The sequence below is a fragment of the Pseudorca crassidens genome, chromosome 2 (genome assembly GCF_039906515.1).
Source record: "Pseudorca crassidens isolate mPseCra1 chromosome 2, mPseCra1.hap1, whole genome shotgun sequence".
In the NCBI taxonomy this organism is placed as follows: domain Eukaryota; kingdom Metazoa; phylum Chordata; class Mammalia; order Artiodactyla; family Delphinidae; genus Pseudorca; species Pseudorca crassidens.
The window spans coordinates 129,053,754-129,069,343 of record NC_090297.1 but is presented as its reverse complement, the minus strand read 5'-3'; the positions used below and the strand labels follow the sequence as shown (position 1 = coordinate 129,069,343).

The window sequence follows — 15,590 nt, the reverse complement described above, 5'->3', positions numbered from 1 at the left end:
CAACAAAGAGCCCATGCTGGGGCTTCCCTGGTGGCACAGTGGTTGAGAGTCTGCCTGCCGATGCAGGGGACATGGGTTCATGCTCCGGTCCGGGAAGATCCCACATGTCGCTGAGCAGCTAGGCCCGTGAGCCATGGCCGCTGATCCTGCATATCTGGAGCCTGTGCTCCGCAACGGGAGAGGCCACAACAGTGAGAGGCCCGCGTACCGCAAAAAAAAAAAAAAAGAGCCCATGCTGCAATGAAAGATCCCACATACCGCAACAAAGATCTTGCATGCCGCAACTAAGACCCTGCATGCCGCAACTAAGACCCGACGCAGCCAAAAATAATAAATAAATATTAAAAAAATATAAAAATAGGTTATCTTTCATGCACAAACTGACATTAGCAATCCATTATTGTTTTCCAATTTTCCTTTTCCATTAATCATGATGGGTCGATGCTAATTTCTCACTAGTGTTCCTCAGGATCAACAGCATGCAACTAATCTTTATTGATGCCTGCTCTGACAAGATTGCTATACAATCTGGAAACTACAAAAATAAATCAGAAATGGTCCTTGCTCTGAAGTAGTTAAAAATATAGTAGAGGAATCAGATACCCAATCAGCAATATGAAATTATGAGATTACTAGCAAGAGTTTGAGATCATGGGGCTTCCCTGGTGGCGCAGTGGTTGAGAGTCCGCCGGCCGATGCAGGGATACGGGTTTGTGCCCCGGTCCGGGAAGATCCCACATGCCGCGGAGCGGCTGGTCCCGTGAGCCATGGCCGCTGAGCCTGCACGTCCGGAGCCTGTGCTCCGCAACGGGAGAGGCCACAACAGTGAGAGGCCCGTGTACCGCAAAAAAAAAAAAAAAAAAAAAAAAGTTTGAGATCATGAAACTGATCCAATTTAACTGGCTTCTAAAGAAGGCAAAGTGTGATTTCATTAATACCATGATTTAATCAACAGAGGCAAATGAGATTTTAGTGAAGATGGTTACACATTGAAAACATGGCACCTGACAATTTATAATCATGTTATATTGGAAGAATATGGTAGGAACCAGTAGGATAAAGATGGCAGCTGTTGAGTAATTCAAGTCAAGTTTAAATTTCTATTTAATGGAGTTACATTATTGTCTCTCAGCATCCCCAAAGGTGTACCTTGTCTAGTTCCACTGGATTGGTAACCCCCACTGAATCCATAAAGACCCTGAAATGTATTGTACTTTCCATAAACCTATTTGGCTTAGTTTCTAGCTTTTGATCATAGGAAGGTTCTCTTCCGTTCCATTTTCTCCTGAGTTCCCATTATCCTCCCCTCTTCCTTAATCTAGTTCTTAATTCACTGCCAGAATGTTCTGAGGCTGATGAAACAGTAGTATACTGTCATCCCTTCTCCAGGTACCATAACAGCCAAATAAAATAGTTAATAGATCTTGATAACAATGGATATACCTCCACAAAGATGGCCCTACTAGTACTAGAATTCCTGAAACCAACATGACATCATGAAAATAAACCTTAGGTACCAAATAATTAGATCTTACATCCTTCTAATTAAAAAAAAAAAAGATAACTGACTTTCATAATTGGGGAAACAGAAACTCTGATGTAATTTATAGCATTCTTGTATGTATAGGGAGCTGGCACATAAACTACTTTTATAAATAAAAGACATTTAACAATATAATTTATCTAGTTTAACCAACAAAGCTAAACAAATGTTATAAAGACCTCCCTGGGAACTTAACCAGATCTGGCAATGAATTTATTCACCGATTTATTGCAACTATAGATGGTATGTGGAAGTGAGGAGGCAGATGTACATAGGTGTGAGCATGCAAGCAAGTAAACTCACATGAGTATGTGAATATGTACCTGTGCATGCATATATAGGAATGAAAGTCATAGGAATAAATACGAATGATAATAGAAATAAATCTATTAATAACAATAAACAAGAGACATAGGATACTGAGAGTACGGGAGAATTCAGTACATGATGAATTAATAATCAAGTTTGAAATCTAAAACAGGAATGAAGGAATCTTTCAAAAGAGAAGGAAAAAGCCCGATGAGGATTAGACAGAAAAAGAAAATGTGGCATCAATTTTCTTCTTGAAGAAATGCTACAGTCCTCTATGTGAAGAAATGTAGATGAAAAAATTTAAAAAGGAGATCTCAAACATAAATTATCAAATTTTTCTTCTAAAAATGTAAGGGAAAATACATTCCCACATGCCAAGAGAAAATAAAATTGAAGGGAAAAAGATAGGCAAGTGGTTAGGCTGAAGGGAAAGGATACTATGCCCCAGTGATTACATAGAATTCCCTGATGAAAAGGAATAGAACACTTAACATATCAAACAGAATCCGAGGAAGCCTACACTTAAAAGCCATGGAATTACTGAAATGTGGGAGCATAAATACAAAGAATACAATAGGTTCCAGCTAGTTCCATGAATCAGGATTTGAAAAAAATTTTGAAGAGAAAGAACTTGCTATAGACTGAATGTGTCCCTCTGAAATTCATATATTGAAATCTATTCCTCAATGTAATGGTATCAGGAGGTGAGGCCTTGGGAGGTGCTCTGCCCTCATGAATGGAATTAGTACTCTTATAAAAGAGACTTCAGAGAGATCCCATGCCCCTTCCTCCACATGAGGACATAGCAAAAGATGAAAAGACGGAGTCTATGAAGAAGGACAAAGTGGGCCCTCACCAGACACCAAAATCTGCCGGCACCTTGATCTTGTACTCGCCAGCCTCCAGAACTATAAGAAATAAATTTCTGTTGTTTATAAGCCACCCAGTATATGGTTTTCTGTTATAGCAGTCTGAACGGACTAAGACAGAACTAGTGAGAAGTTTTACCAAACAGTGAGAAAGTTGTTATTCAAGTGACTAAGAGAGCTGAATTTATGTGCACAGAAGTGAAATATCTAAGATTGAAAGTTCTCAGATATTTAGGGGCAGACAGTGGGAGCAGAATGATACAGCAGGATATCTTGGGCTCAGTCTAGCTCAGGAGAGCTAGGAAACAGTGTAACTGTTTAAAGTAAGGTAATGTTTCTTGACAGTTCCATGTAATTATGAGGTGACTGGCACACTGGAATATAAAATTCATGCATATGATTTATTATAACAAAACATCCACTGCATGACATTTTTAGATTTATATAAAAATGCAGCACTCTTTTGGAGAGCACCAGTGTTGGATCATGAGTTAAGAGTCAAGATACATCATAAGTTATTTTTTGTTTGTTTTTAAAAGGTGTGAACATTTTTTTTTTACAATTAAAAAAATATATTTTATTTTTTTGGCTATGTGCTGCACAGCATGCTGGTTCTTAATTCCCCAACGAGGGACTGAACCTGTGCCCCAGGCAGTGGAAGCACAGAGTCTTGACCACTGGACCACCAGGGAAGTCCACATCATAAATTATTATGCATTTCTTACAGATATCACAACCGACCAAAGGATACTCAAATGACAGTCTCTCAAGTGGGAAAATATTCGGTTTAGTCACAGTGTATTAAGATCCAAACCTGCAAAGAGTACTTCTCCACATCGAATAGGTTTCCGTGGTCTTGTCCTTGGTCCTTGCATTAGTGGTCGTTCTTGAGGCAATAGAAGATAGTTTTTAGCCTCATCTACCAAGTCTCTGTGGAAAAATTCTGCCGTTATTCCAAATGTCTAAATAATATTGTTAGTCAAATCCCAATATGGTTAAGGAATATGTAAGATGGCAAAGGGGAGCAAGCATAAATCAAACCAAATCATGAATGCCAGCCAACATTAAAAAGGTAACAAACATGAGAGCAATGATGCCAGTCACACTGTGAGCTGTGAATTGATTGGTATTTCCATCATGACTTCATATCTTACCACAAATTTAGCCTAAAACTCAACATGCTTGATGCTAACAGTAACTTATGGGAAACTAAAAATTACAAGTTAATTATCAGCCTGCATAGTTACTGCTTTCTAATGAATTTTACTAGATTTTGCAGGATACTGGCAAAGTAGCACATCAGCCATGACACTAGATATTTGCTAGATTAAAGTAACAAAACTAGGTCAAAAATTAGATTGCTAAAAAGAAACACTATTGTCATTTAATATTAATTTTCTATCTGGTACTGTATGAATAGTTTATTCTCAACAAGTCTACTGAGGATGAACACAGTTTTTTTTTTTCTATTGAGGTACTTTATAAGAACCTAGTAATTACACTTGTTAAATATAATATCCTAACTCAAACTATTTATGTACTTATTTCACTTGAGTCCTTTGAGTGATTCAATGTGTGACTAGTGCAAATTCAATCTGTCACTGTTCTTTCTCAACTCTGAAAGTGTTTCCTAAATTACACTATATTTTCATTTCTTTATTTACTTTATATTACATCGAGTAATTTATTCCTGCTGGACCAGTCCCAGGCATGACCCAGTAATGTACTTCCAGTATATGGCTTTGCTAAGGCCTCATCTGAGTTTATTTATGCTAAAAACAAAAACAAACAAAACTCCCCCAAAATCCCAAGCTGATGGCCAAGAACTTTTTCTAGCTTCCTCAGCTAAAAACAAAGACTGTGATCTCCTAATTACTGGTTTTTAATTAAGTTGTTCAAGGGTTCCTAGAAAGAGTACTATAGAGCTAATACTTAGTGGCTAACACAAAATTAATAGTAACAATAATAAGGGCTTAATACATATTAACTCATTTAATCTCCACCACAGCCCTGTGGAATAGGTACTGTTATTATCCCTATTTTATAGGTAAAGGAACTGTACCAGAAAGAGGTTTAAGTAACTTGAATAAGGTCACACAGCTAGTAAATAATAAGGTCAGGATATCAGGAACAGGCTTCTTTTAAAAGTGACTTTAGAAGTATCTTTAATTTCTGCATTGGAATCAGTACAATCCAATTTCTATTTTATGGGAGAGGGGCACCTTTGTATTGTTTCTTCAGATTTCAGCAGCCATAGTTCATGTGGTTTTCCTTCTGCTGTTATAAATATTTTGGGGGAATTAATTGCCTCTTGTCTTTAAGTTTAAAAGGTAAACACCTAAAACCCCCTCTAACATCTCCGGTTAAAGGAACACACTTCAGATTATAGAAGAAATGCAAATGAATCTATATGTCCTATCTTTGTTCTAGAGATTCCTGATTCTAGAACAAGTTTCTTTAGTCACAAAGGAAGATCCAAAGGTTGATATAGTTTAAAGAGAGTTCTGACTCACTCTTTCATTTTTATATATGGAACATGCTGGGAAACAACTGTTAAAAACACCATATGGTTTAAGATTTGAAACTGAACCTTAAAATCTGTCAAGTGGAAAAGTAGTTTATTAAATTCTGTATATAGTACAGAGATAGCCCAATAAAGTAGGTGTTCTGTTTGTTTGTCATGTAAAAGCATTTAGAGTTTCTTTCAGTCAAAATAACATTATGAAACTGCTTCATCAAGCTCTAGTGGAAATCTTTCCATAGCTACTTTAGGGGTGTCGTAGACCTTTAACTCTGTCCACGATCTCAGAAAGCAAGGCTGATCCTATTCCCTAACTAGGCATACGTGATGGAATGAAAAAGTGCTCCTCATACACTTTTTTGATGGAGTCAAGAGCATTATTTATCTCAAGAAAAGATGTATTAGCAGAGAACTGCCTCTTCAAACTCAAGCTTGCATTAAATCTTAGAAATCTACCTCTTTATTGCCACTTCTACACCAATAAATACCACATATAAAAAAACTAATGGAATGGAATACTGTAAGTTCAGTCATCTCTTTTTCCATCTCCTTTTGACCCTAGCCCAGAAGAAAAACCACTTAACTACTGCCTTGATTTCAGCACTAAAAAACACAATATTTAGGAAGCAATATAAATAGGGAAATTAGGAGAGGACAGGAATGTTTCGTTGTTGATTTTTCCCATCCAGGGTCATTCATACCTGCATTCTTCATCACTTTTGATGAGGGGATCAGAGCCTACAGTACCCACCAGAAACTTGGGACTAAGCAAAGGCAAACGAACATGCTGCAGCACCTATGAGATAATAAACACTATTAAAGGCACAAACTCCCATCTGCAAGATATTTAAGAGAATACATAACCCGTGCTCCCTACTGTGTTTCCAACTATTTTGAGATCTAATTGGATTAATTAATTGATCTAACTAATAAACAATGAAGATGGAGGGAAGGCATAAATACTAAATTTATTCTAACCAATTCAGTAATTAGAACAATCAGAAAATTGAAAGCACACTAATATCACTTTAGAATGCTACTTTATGCTTTCAGAAGTATGTTGTTATAAGCTCTTCTATAATTAGCTCACATGGCTGTAATTAACAATCTAGAAGAATATTCCATTAAATTGCTAAGGACTATCATCATAATAACAAGAACATTAAATATTTCATTTAGTGACCACTTATGACCCATTTAATTCTTTACTCTTCAAACTGTGGTGGGATTTCCAAGCCATAGGGAAGGGAAGCATGATAATTGCTATCCTTGCTCTCTTTTGTTCATTTTGTATCATTTAAGTTCTGATTTGTGCTATGGCCCAAACCTAGAGTTGATGCAAAACAGAAGAAGGAGCAAAAAGTTCATAATGATAAACGCTTAAAATGCTTCTTAACACTTATCTCCTTGATTATTTGGAAAGAGATGGTCTTTTTTACAGTCTAATATGAAGGCTAGTGAAGATTGTTTCTTTTCTGCAAGTCAAATACATATTATTTCATCCAGTACAAAACAGTTACTTAAAGAAGCATTTCCATCATACCTGGGGTAACTGAGGACGTCTTTCTTGAATACTGTATTTAACCCAGGCCATCACTGCATTGAACACCTGTTCTTCACTGCGAACATTTAGTTCATCACTAGATATTATATCAATGAGTTGATTGGCTGGAAGCAACATGAACTCTTCACTTTCCATCACCTGTTTGAAGTTCAGTAAGAAAAAAAAAAAGAACTCTGTGATCAGATCTGATTGTTTTAATATTTTTCTTCAGGGTTGTAGGGCAAAACTCTATTCCACAGTGGAGCTGAAGTTCAAAATAGTACCAGAGAACAAGAAAAGTTTAAAAAGAAAACAGAGATAGGTGGAGCACAGAGGATTTTTAGGACAATGAAACTATCCTGTATGATACTACAATGGTGGATACATATCATTATACATGCGTCAAAACTCATAGAATGTACACCAAGAGTGAACCCTAATGTAAATTATGGACTTTGGGTGATAATAATATGTCAAGGTAGGTTCATTAGTTGTAACAAATGTACTTCTCTGGTGCAAGATGTTGATATTGGGAGAGGTTATGTGTGTGTGGACACAGGGTACATGGGAACCGTACTTTCTGCTCAGTTTTGCTGGGAACCTAAAACTACTCTAAAAACATAAAGTTTATTAATTTTTAAAAAGGGAACATAGAATACAGAGGGCACAATTAAAACTTAGGAAAAATAATAATTTGTGATTTAAGCAATTTAAGAAAAATGATACTTTTTTTCCAAAATGAAGTATGAAGATAAAAATTTATATTCAAAATAAACTAAACTAACTACCAAATTAGAACTCCCAGAAATATAAGAGGCATATAAAAAAAATCAGGAAAAGCTTTCAGAGGAAGGTTAGTTGCTGAAAGGGCAATGTCTGGGACAGAAACACCCAAGGGGCCAGTTTGAAAAAAGAATGAGCATGTCAGCATCTCTACAAGCAAGAATGAACATAACGATGAGAGCATTAGACCCAGGAAAACCCCTCTGAGGACCAAACCACTCTGATATGTTCATATTCTCATATATATATATATATGAAACTACAAACACACCAATTATTTATCTGTACCCAAGGCTTTAGGGCATTGTCAGAATGCAGATGAAATGGCAACATTGCTGTGCAGTCCAGCCACAAATCCCAAAATCTTGTAAAGCTTGTCATCGGTATGTAGAGTAAAAGGGACAAGGTGCAATGCAGAGAAGGGAAATGGTCACTGCTATACTCCATGTGGTTTGTTCTCCCCTTCAGAAGAGTATGCTACATGTGATGTCTGTTAGTGTAGGAAGGATATGGTTTAAGAGCTCAAATTCCCACCATGCAACCTCTGATGCAGATGATGTATTCTCTCGGGACAGGGTTATTTTCATGCTTATCAAAAAGTCAGAATATTTAGCAGGAAACAAGATAAGCCATAACAATTTGAATATGTGATTAAGAATTTTCCCCCAAGTACATTAGAAAAAATGCAAATCTCAAAATAAAAGTTAAGGGCTATAAAGTCATCTGTACTTATAGTAGAAAACACTAATGAGTACTTTGAGTTTTATGGCACAAGTCTTCGTAACATCTGAGTGAGAGACTTTCTGGGGTTCAGGAATGAAATAGGAAACCTTTAAATTATAGGTGAGGTTGCTTAGCCAGGTCACTTAGTTAGAATGCCTGCATTGTACTCTCTGTGGCAGGGTTGTTGGATTTAGCAAATAAGAGTACAGAGCATATTTATACTAAAAACTATTTGTTGTTCATCTGAAACAAATTCAACTGGCCATCCTGTATTTTATGTGACAGCCTTATGTTGGGGGCTATAAAGTCAAGAGCCAGATTTGGGGCCTAGCTCCAAATGAAGTATGCTGGCCTTCACGGCATACAAAATTTTAGCCATAGTTGTATCTTTCTTTCCTCTTATTTTCTTTTTACTCTGATTTCTTTACTTAAGACAAGTGGTATTGTATATCTTTGTGAAGTACGTTAACATTCTTTTAGGATCTTGTCAGAGTATAAATTTTTTCCCCGATTTAGTGATTATAAAACAAATATATAAATATCAAGGAACACCAAGATGGCAAGAAGACACAAACATCTGTCTGAGAAAATGTTTTTTGGCACTAACAGCAAAGAGTAAAAATAATATTTTTGAGGAACAAAGTCTGATTAAAATGTCACTTTTCTTTTTTCCATCAACAAGAAAAAGATATTAATGATCTACCATTAGGGCAAATCTAGCACTGAAGTCTATCCTTGAACCAAACAACCAGGTTAAGAAAATAATGCTTTAAAATACCTGCTTTTAAAATAAGGGTTTGCAGGAGATCTAATTTTAAGTCCCACACTATTATGGTAATGCGCTTACTTTTAGTTTCTTCAGATAAATGTAGATACAATCTGAAGAATGAATAAAGCTGAAAATAATAAGAATGAATAAGGAAAGTATTCTAGAGTTGTAACAGAAATGAATGGTGAATTCAGTGATGTTGAGTTGAAAGAAAAAATTTTAATTTATGTTTATGAGCAAGCGTAACACTGTATGAATTAAGTTATGCCTAATAAAATAGAAGGAAATTAAATATAGATTTAAGTTCGAAAATAACTTAAATGAATCACAAGTTTTCAGCCCCAAATGGTAACTTTCTTTGCATCTACACAGAACCATTCTAGTCCATGATCAAGGGTAAGGTTTCCTCACTGGGATTTCAATATATCAGTTGACTTTGGAGGCAGGGTTAGAACTGCAGGGATTTCTTAATCTGGGGTCCAATGACTTTGGCAAATTATTTTGGAAATCCTAAATGATGGCAAATCTTTATTTTTTGGAGAATGGATTTGATATTTAAAAATAGTGGAATGAAGTTAAGAGTCAAATCTGTTAAAGAAGTTGTGTGAAGGAGTTACTCTGAATGAGAAATTAAGTGTGACTATAAAATACTGACTCAACTTTAATGAAGTATAAACTCTATTTAGTTATGGTATATTCCTCTTTTTATATTTTGTTGGAATCAATTTAATAATATTGTATTAAGGACTTTCTCATGTAAATTCATGAGAGATATTGATCTGTAGTTTTATTTTAGTGTCTGTGTTTCTGACATCAGGGTGATTTTGACCTTGTTTGGCAACCTCCACCACTTTTTTTCTGAAAGATTTGGTATAGGATTAGTATTATTTCTTTCTTAAATGTTTGACAGAATTCACCTTCTGGGACTGGTGTCTTTTTTTGTGGGAAGGTTTTTAAATCATTGGTTTAAAATTTCTTTCACAGATATAGGGTTATTCTGGTTTTCTGTTTCTTAAGTTTTTGTAATTTGTGTTTTTCAAACAATTTGTCAATTTCATGTTGTTGAATTTATTGGCAAAACATTGCTCATGATATTCCCTTATTGTCCTTTTTAATGTCTGAGGGATTTGAAGTGATGTCCTCTCTTTTATTTCTGATACTGGTAATTTGTATCTTCTCTCCGTTTTTTCTTTATCAGTACAGCTAGAGGTTCATCAATTTTTTTCAAAGTACCAATGATTTTTGCTTCATCCTTTATACTTTGTTCCTTCTACTTTGGGTTTAATTTGCTCTTCTTTTTTTCTAGTTTACAAAAGTAACCACTGGAACAAAAATACAAACCTTCCTATATACTAAAAGATATTAAAATGAAAAGCAAAGAAGACACTATACAGAGAAATAGAGTAAAAACAACTAAATCAGATACTATTTACAAAAATATAATATAACAGAGTTGAGAACAAACATATCAGTCATAGCAATAGATACAAGTAGGTTTTAACTGCCTATTTAAAAGAAAAAGATTTTCAAACTGGCTCATAAAGCAAAACCCAATTCAAGAAAAATACCTAAAACATCATGATGCAAAAAGACGAAAAGTAAAGGGATGGGCAAAGATACATCAAGCAACTGAAAACAATAAGAAAACAGGAACAGAAAGCCAGATATCAGACAAAATAGAATTCAGAGAACAAAATAATTGAATCTGACAAAGGAGGACACTTTACAAAGCTAAAAGTTACAATTTATAAGTAAGATACAAAAGGATTATATATTCATCAAGCAACATAGTGACAACAAATATAACTACAGATAATGCAAGGGGTAATAGATAGAAACACATTAATAATAAGAGACTAACATATGTGGACAAAAAATAAAAATATAAAAGAGCTAAGAGGGGAGAGTAGCCAAGATGGCAAAGCAGAAAGACCCCAAGCTCACCTCCTCTCATGAGCACACCAAAATCACAACTATCTGCAGAAGAACCATCGATGAAAAAGACTGGAACCTACTAGAAAAGATCTTCTACAACTAAAGATATAAAGAAGGAACCACAACAAGACTGACAGGAGGGGCAGACTCATGATATAATCAAATCCCATAGCCCAGGGAATTCCCTGGTGGTCCAGTGGTTAGGACTCTGCACTTTCACTGCCGAGGGCCCGGGTCCAATCCCTTGTTGGGGAACTAAGATCCCACAAGGCGTGCAGTGCAGAAAAAAAAAAAGAAAAAAAAATCCCATAGCTCTAAGAGGGCAACCAACAAACTGGAGAATAATCATATTGCAGAGGTTCTCCCAAAGGAGTGAGAGTTCTGAGCTCCATGTCAGACTCCCTAGGCCAGGAATAAGGCACTGGGAAGAAGAACCCCCAGAGCATTTGGTTTTGAAGGCCAGCGGGGCTTAATTGCAGGAGCTCCACAGGACTGGGGGAAATAGAGACTTCACTCTTAAAGTGTGCACACAAAAATCTCACGTGCACTGGGACCCAGGGAAAAAGCAGTCATTTGATAGGAGCCTCTGCCAGACCTACCTGCTGGTCTTGGAGAGTCTCCTAGAGAGGTGGGGGGGTGACAGTGGCTCACCCTGGGGACATAGACACTGGTGGCAGACCTACTGGGGAACATTCAAATGTGTGAACAATGCTACTGGCAGTTGCTATCTTGGCTCATTAGCAACAAGACCTGGCCCCACCCAATAGCCTGTAGGTGCCAGTGCTGGGATGCCTTGGGCCAAACAACTAAGTGGGCAGGGACACAGCCCTATCCATCAGCTGCCTAAAGACTTCCTGAGCCCATGGCTCTCTCTAAACACGCCCCTAGACACAGCTCTGCCCACCAGAGGGCCAAGGCCCAGCTCCACCCACCACTGGGCAGGCACCAGCCCTTCCCACCAACAAGGCTGCACTAGCCTCCAGACCAGCCTCACCCATCAGGAGGCAGACACCAGAAGCAAGAAAACTATGATCCTGTAGCCTGTAGATCAAGTACACCAACAGCAGGCCAGACCATACCCTGGAATCAGCTGCGACCTGGCCCTGCCCACTAGCAGGCCAATGCAAGGTTTGGGACACTGTGGACCCCATACCCAACTGTGTCAGGAAATGCCCCCATATTCCCCAATAATCTGAAATGAGCTCGGGGATCCCTGGGCCCTGCAGCAGACTCCAGGAGCCAGCTCTGTCTTCTGGTAGTCTGGCACTAGCCCCAGAATCTGGCTTTACCCACCACTGGGTGGGCAATGGCCCCAGGGTCTTTGGGACCCTGACTCCACCCACCAGTGAACCATAACCCTGGGGCCCCCTAGGTTCTGCAATCATCTGCCTTGTGACCATGCCCTACTAAACAGCAGCCAGCAGCATCAACACAAGGCAGAGCTTGGCAACCAACTGGACTAGGGGCCAACCAAGCCTAACAGTCCACACACATAGTCAGCCCTCCAAAACAGAAGGACCCACACAGCCCTCTTACAGGGAACCCCTAGAGCATACAGCTTGGGTGACAAGAGGGGAGTGTACTGCTGGGATGCAAAGGACGTCTCCTAGAGTAGGGCACTTCTTCAAGGTTGAGAAATGTAACTAACACACCACATACATAAAAATAAAATACCAACTTAGACAAAATGAGGTGGCAGAAGAATATATTGCAGATGGAAGAACAAGATAAAACCCCAGAAGAACTAAGTGAAGTGGGGAAAAGCAATCTACCTGAGAAAGAGTTCAGAGTAATGATCATAAAGATCAAAGAACACAGGAGAAGAATGGATGCACAGAATGAGAAGTCAGAAGTTTTTTTAAAAAAAACAAAAGACAACTTTACTTATGAGACTTCCCTGGTGCTCCAGTGGTTAAGACTGAAAATATAAAGAAAAATATAAAGAAGAACAAAACAGAGATGAAGAATACAATAAATGAAATGAAAAACACTCTAAAAGGAATCAGTAGCAGACTAAATGATACAAAGGAATGGATCAGTGAGCTGGAAGATAGAGTAGTGGAAATCACTGCTGTTGAACAGAAAAAAGAACAAAGAATGAAAAGAAATGAGGACAATTTAAGAGATCTCTGGAAAAACATCAAGTGCAATAATATTTGCATTATAGAGGTCCCTGAAGAAGGAGAGAGAAAGAAAGGGCCTGAGAATATATTTGAAGACATGCTAGCTGAAAACTTCCCTAACCTGGGAAAGGAAACCATCACCCAAATTCAGTAAGCTCAGAGAGTCCCACACAGGATAAACCCAAAGAGGAACACACCAAGATACACTGTAATCAAAGTGACGAAAATTAAAGATAAAGAGAGAATATTAAAAGCAACAAGGGAAAAGCAACAAATAACATACAAGGGAACTCCCATAAGGCTATCAGCTGATTTTTCGGCAGAAACTCTGCTGGCCAGAAGGGAGTAGCACAATATATTTAAAGTGATGAAAAGGAAAAACCTACAACCAAGAATACTCCACCAGCAAGGCTTTCATTCAGATTTGATGGAGAAATCAAAAGCTTTAAAGACAAGCAAAATCTAAGAGTTCAGCACCACCAAATTAGCTTTGTAACAAATGTTGACACATTATTGACCGGGGGATTTTTGCAGAAACTAACACCTGTGGCCAGTGATTTGCTATATAAGTGAATATTGAAACACCTGCATTTGAGTAAATATCAACTTTTTTTGCACTTAATGTACTTATTTGAAACTTTGTACATATCTTACTAAAGCATTCTAATATTTCATTAGAGTGTGATGGGCAATATAGCAGGAACCTCTGTGCAGGGGAAAAGAACATCTATTACAAATATACTGTGTTTCACTGTGCTTTCCCCTGGAAGAGCAGACTTACACTTTCTGGTGGCATTTTTATTTATTTTTTAGTCCTGTTGGTATTATTATCTCTAGAATATGTTCTTTTATTTTACCTGATAGTCGACAAGGTGGATCTTTGCAGGCGGCTCTTTTAGAAATGCCACAAGAAGGACCAGGTGTGGGACTACCACTACATTCATCAGAATGCTCAGTTACCCATTCTCTAGCTACTGCTGACAAAAATTGCTTGTAAGTCATTTTATTCTGTGCATTAAGGCTACAATAAACTTTAAACGCATTGAATAAACTGTAATTACTCAAATAGAAACCCACTTTCTTATACCGTTTTCTAGTTTTCCAGAGGATACTGAAGTTTGCCAGATATAGATCAGATCAATCAACTCCTTTCATATATTTATTATACTCTAGTATACAAGTGGGCTTAGTTATCTGATGGCCAGTCCTCCTGTCTTCCTTTCCTGTAGATGCTGTGGAGTCTTCATGAATAGCTGTCACCATGTGGACTAGCCTCTTGTCTTTCCATGTAAGAAGAATCACTTCTCCCTTCCATAAGAATGTCATTTCTCCCCTCTGTAGACTTTTTAAAATTTCTCCTTTAATTGGTTTGGTAGACCATGATTCTCTCTTATAGTCCCACAAACTCTGGTTTTATTTTTCAACAATATTTCAGATGTAGACACACTGTTGTAATAATTGTTTTGGTAAATATGGTGCCATGAACCAAGATAAAGTTGTATGACTGATAATTTTGTTTCTTGCAGTTTCTTTCCTTCACCTGTTTAAATTTCAAGTTTGCATGTATACCCAGTTTCACTTTAGCTAACCATCCTGAGCAAAACTCCATATTTTGTACGTTTTCTGGAATTATACGTTTTGAATCTGAGTCGTCCTCTCCACTTTATCATTGCCTCATCAAGTGACAGCTCTTGTTTGGGTATAAAGATCGACTGAAATTTTGGTAGAAAATAATCCAAGAGAGGTTTAACTTTTGAAATTCTGTCTGCAGGAAGTGGAGTTTCTGATTTATCATTAAAGTGAAGAAATGTCATCATTTGTTCGAACCTTCTTCTCATGATAATCTTTGGAAAGATATGTACTTCACGTAAGGGATCAGTCGATCAATATTCTTTCCAGTGTGACTTTCTTATTTGTCCCATCAAAATTATTAATCCAAGAATCTTCTTCATGTCACTATTGATTACATCAGTCCATTTTAAAGCCTTCTCATACTTTTTATATGATTTTTCATTCTGTTGGTGATACAAGTTTGAGAAGTGACCAACTCGAAAAAGTCGTTACCAAAAATTAGTTCTGTTATTTCACTAACACTTTGCGGGATATTACATTCAACAGTTACACCTGACACACCTGTAAAGTCTTCTAATTTTCATGAAATGTTGTCTTCAGTACACTCTTCTGTAGAAGCAAAGGAGCATTTTCCAGAACCATGAGTTTCATTTTCACTTTCTGTATCAGAATCAATCACTAAGGTTTTTTTTGTCTTTTTGTTGGTCTCATATTCACATCGTCTGAATCAGAACTATATTCTGAGGAACTATCATCTTCTAACACACTAGCATATATGTCATTTGGACAGTCGGAGAAAGTATCTGCATAAAATTCACTGAAAAATTCTTCATTCAAATTTTGTGATGAGTCATTTAAACATTTTTTATGGTAATGAACTTGCGTTTATAACATACA

The 15,590-nt window shown here is 37.1% G+C and overlaps 1 protein-coding gene across 4 annotated transcripts in view; it reads right to left on the bottom strand.

Annotated features, from left to right (window-relative positions):
* KLHL20 (kelch like family member 20) overlaps positions 1 to 15,590 on the bottom strand; it is a 98,887-nt gene that overhangs the window by 30,220 nt on the left and 53,077 nt on the right. For all 4 annotated transcript variants that reach the window (XM_067728682.1, XM_067728680.1, XM_067728679.1 and 1 more), the window contains 3 exons: positions 6,789 to 6,947; positions 5,947 to 6,041; positions 3,539 to 3,654 (listed from right to left, as the gene is read on the bottom strand). In XM_067728682.1, coding sequence (XP_067584783.1) covers positions 3,539 to 3,654; positions 5,947 to 6,041; positions 6,789 to 6,947 — 370 coding nt within the window. The remainder of the gene's footprint in view (positions 1 to 3,538; positions 3,655 to 5,946; positions 6,042 to 6,788; positions 6,948 to 15,590) is intronic.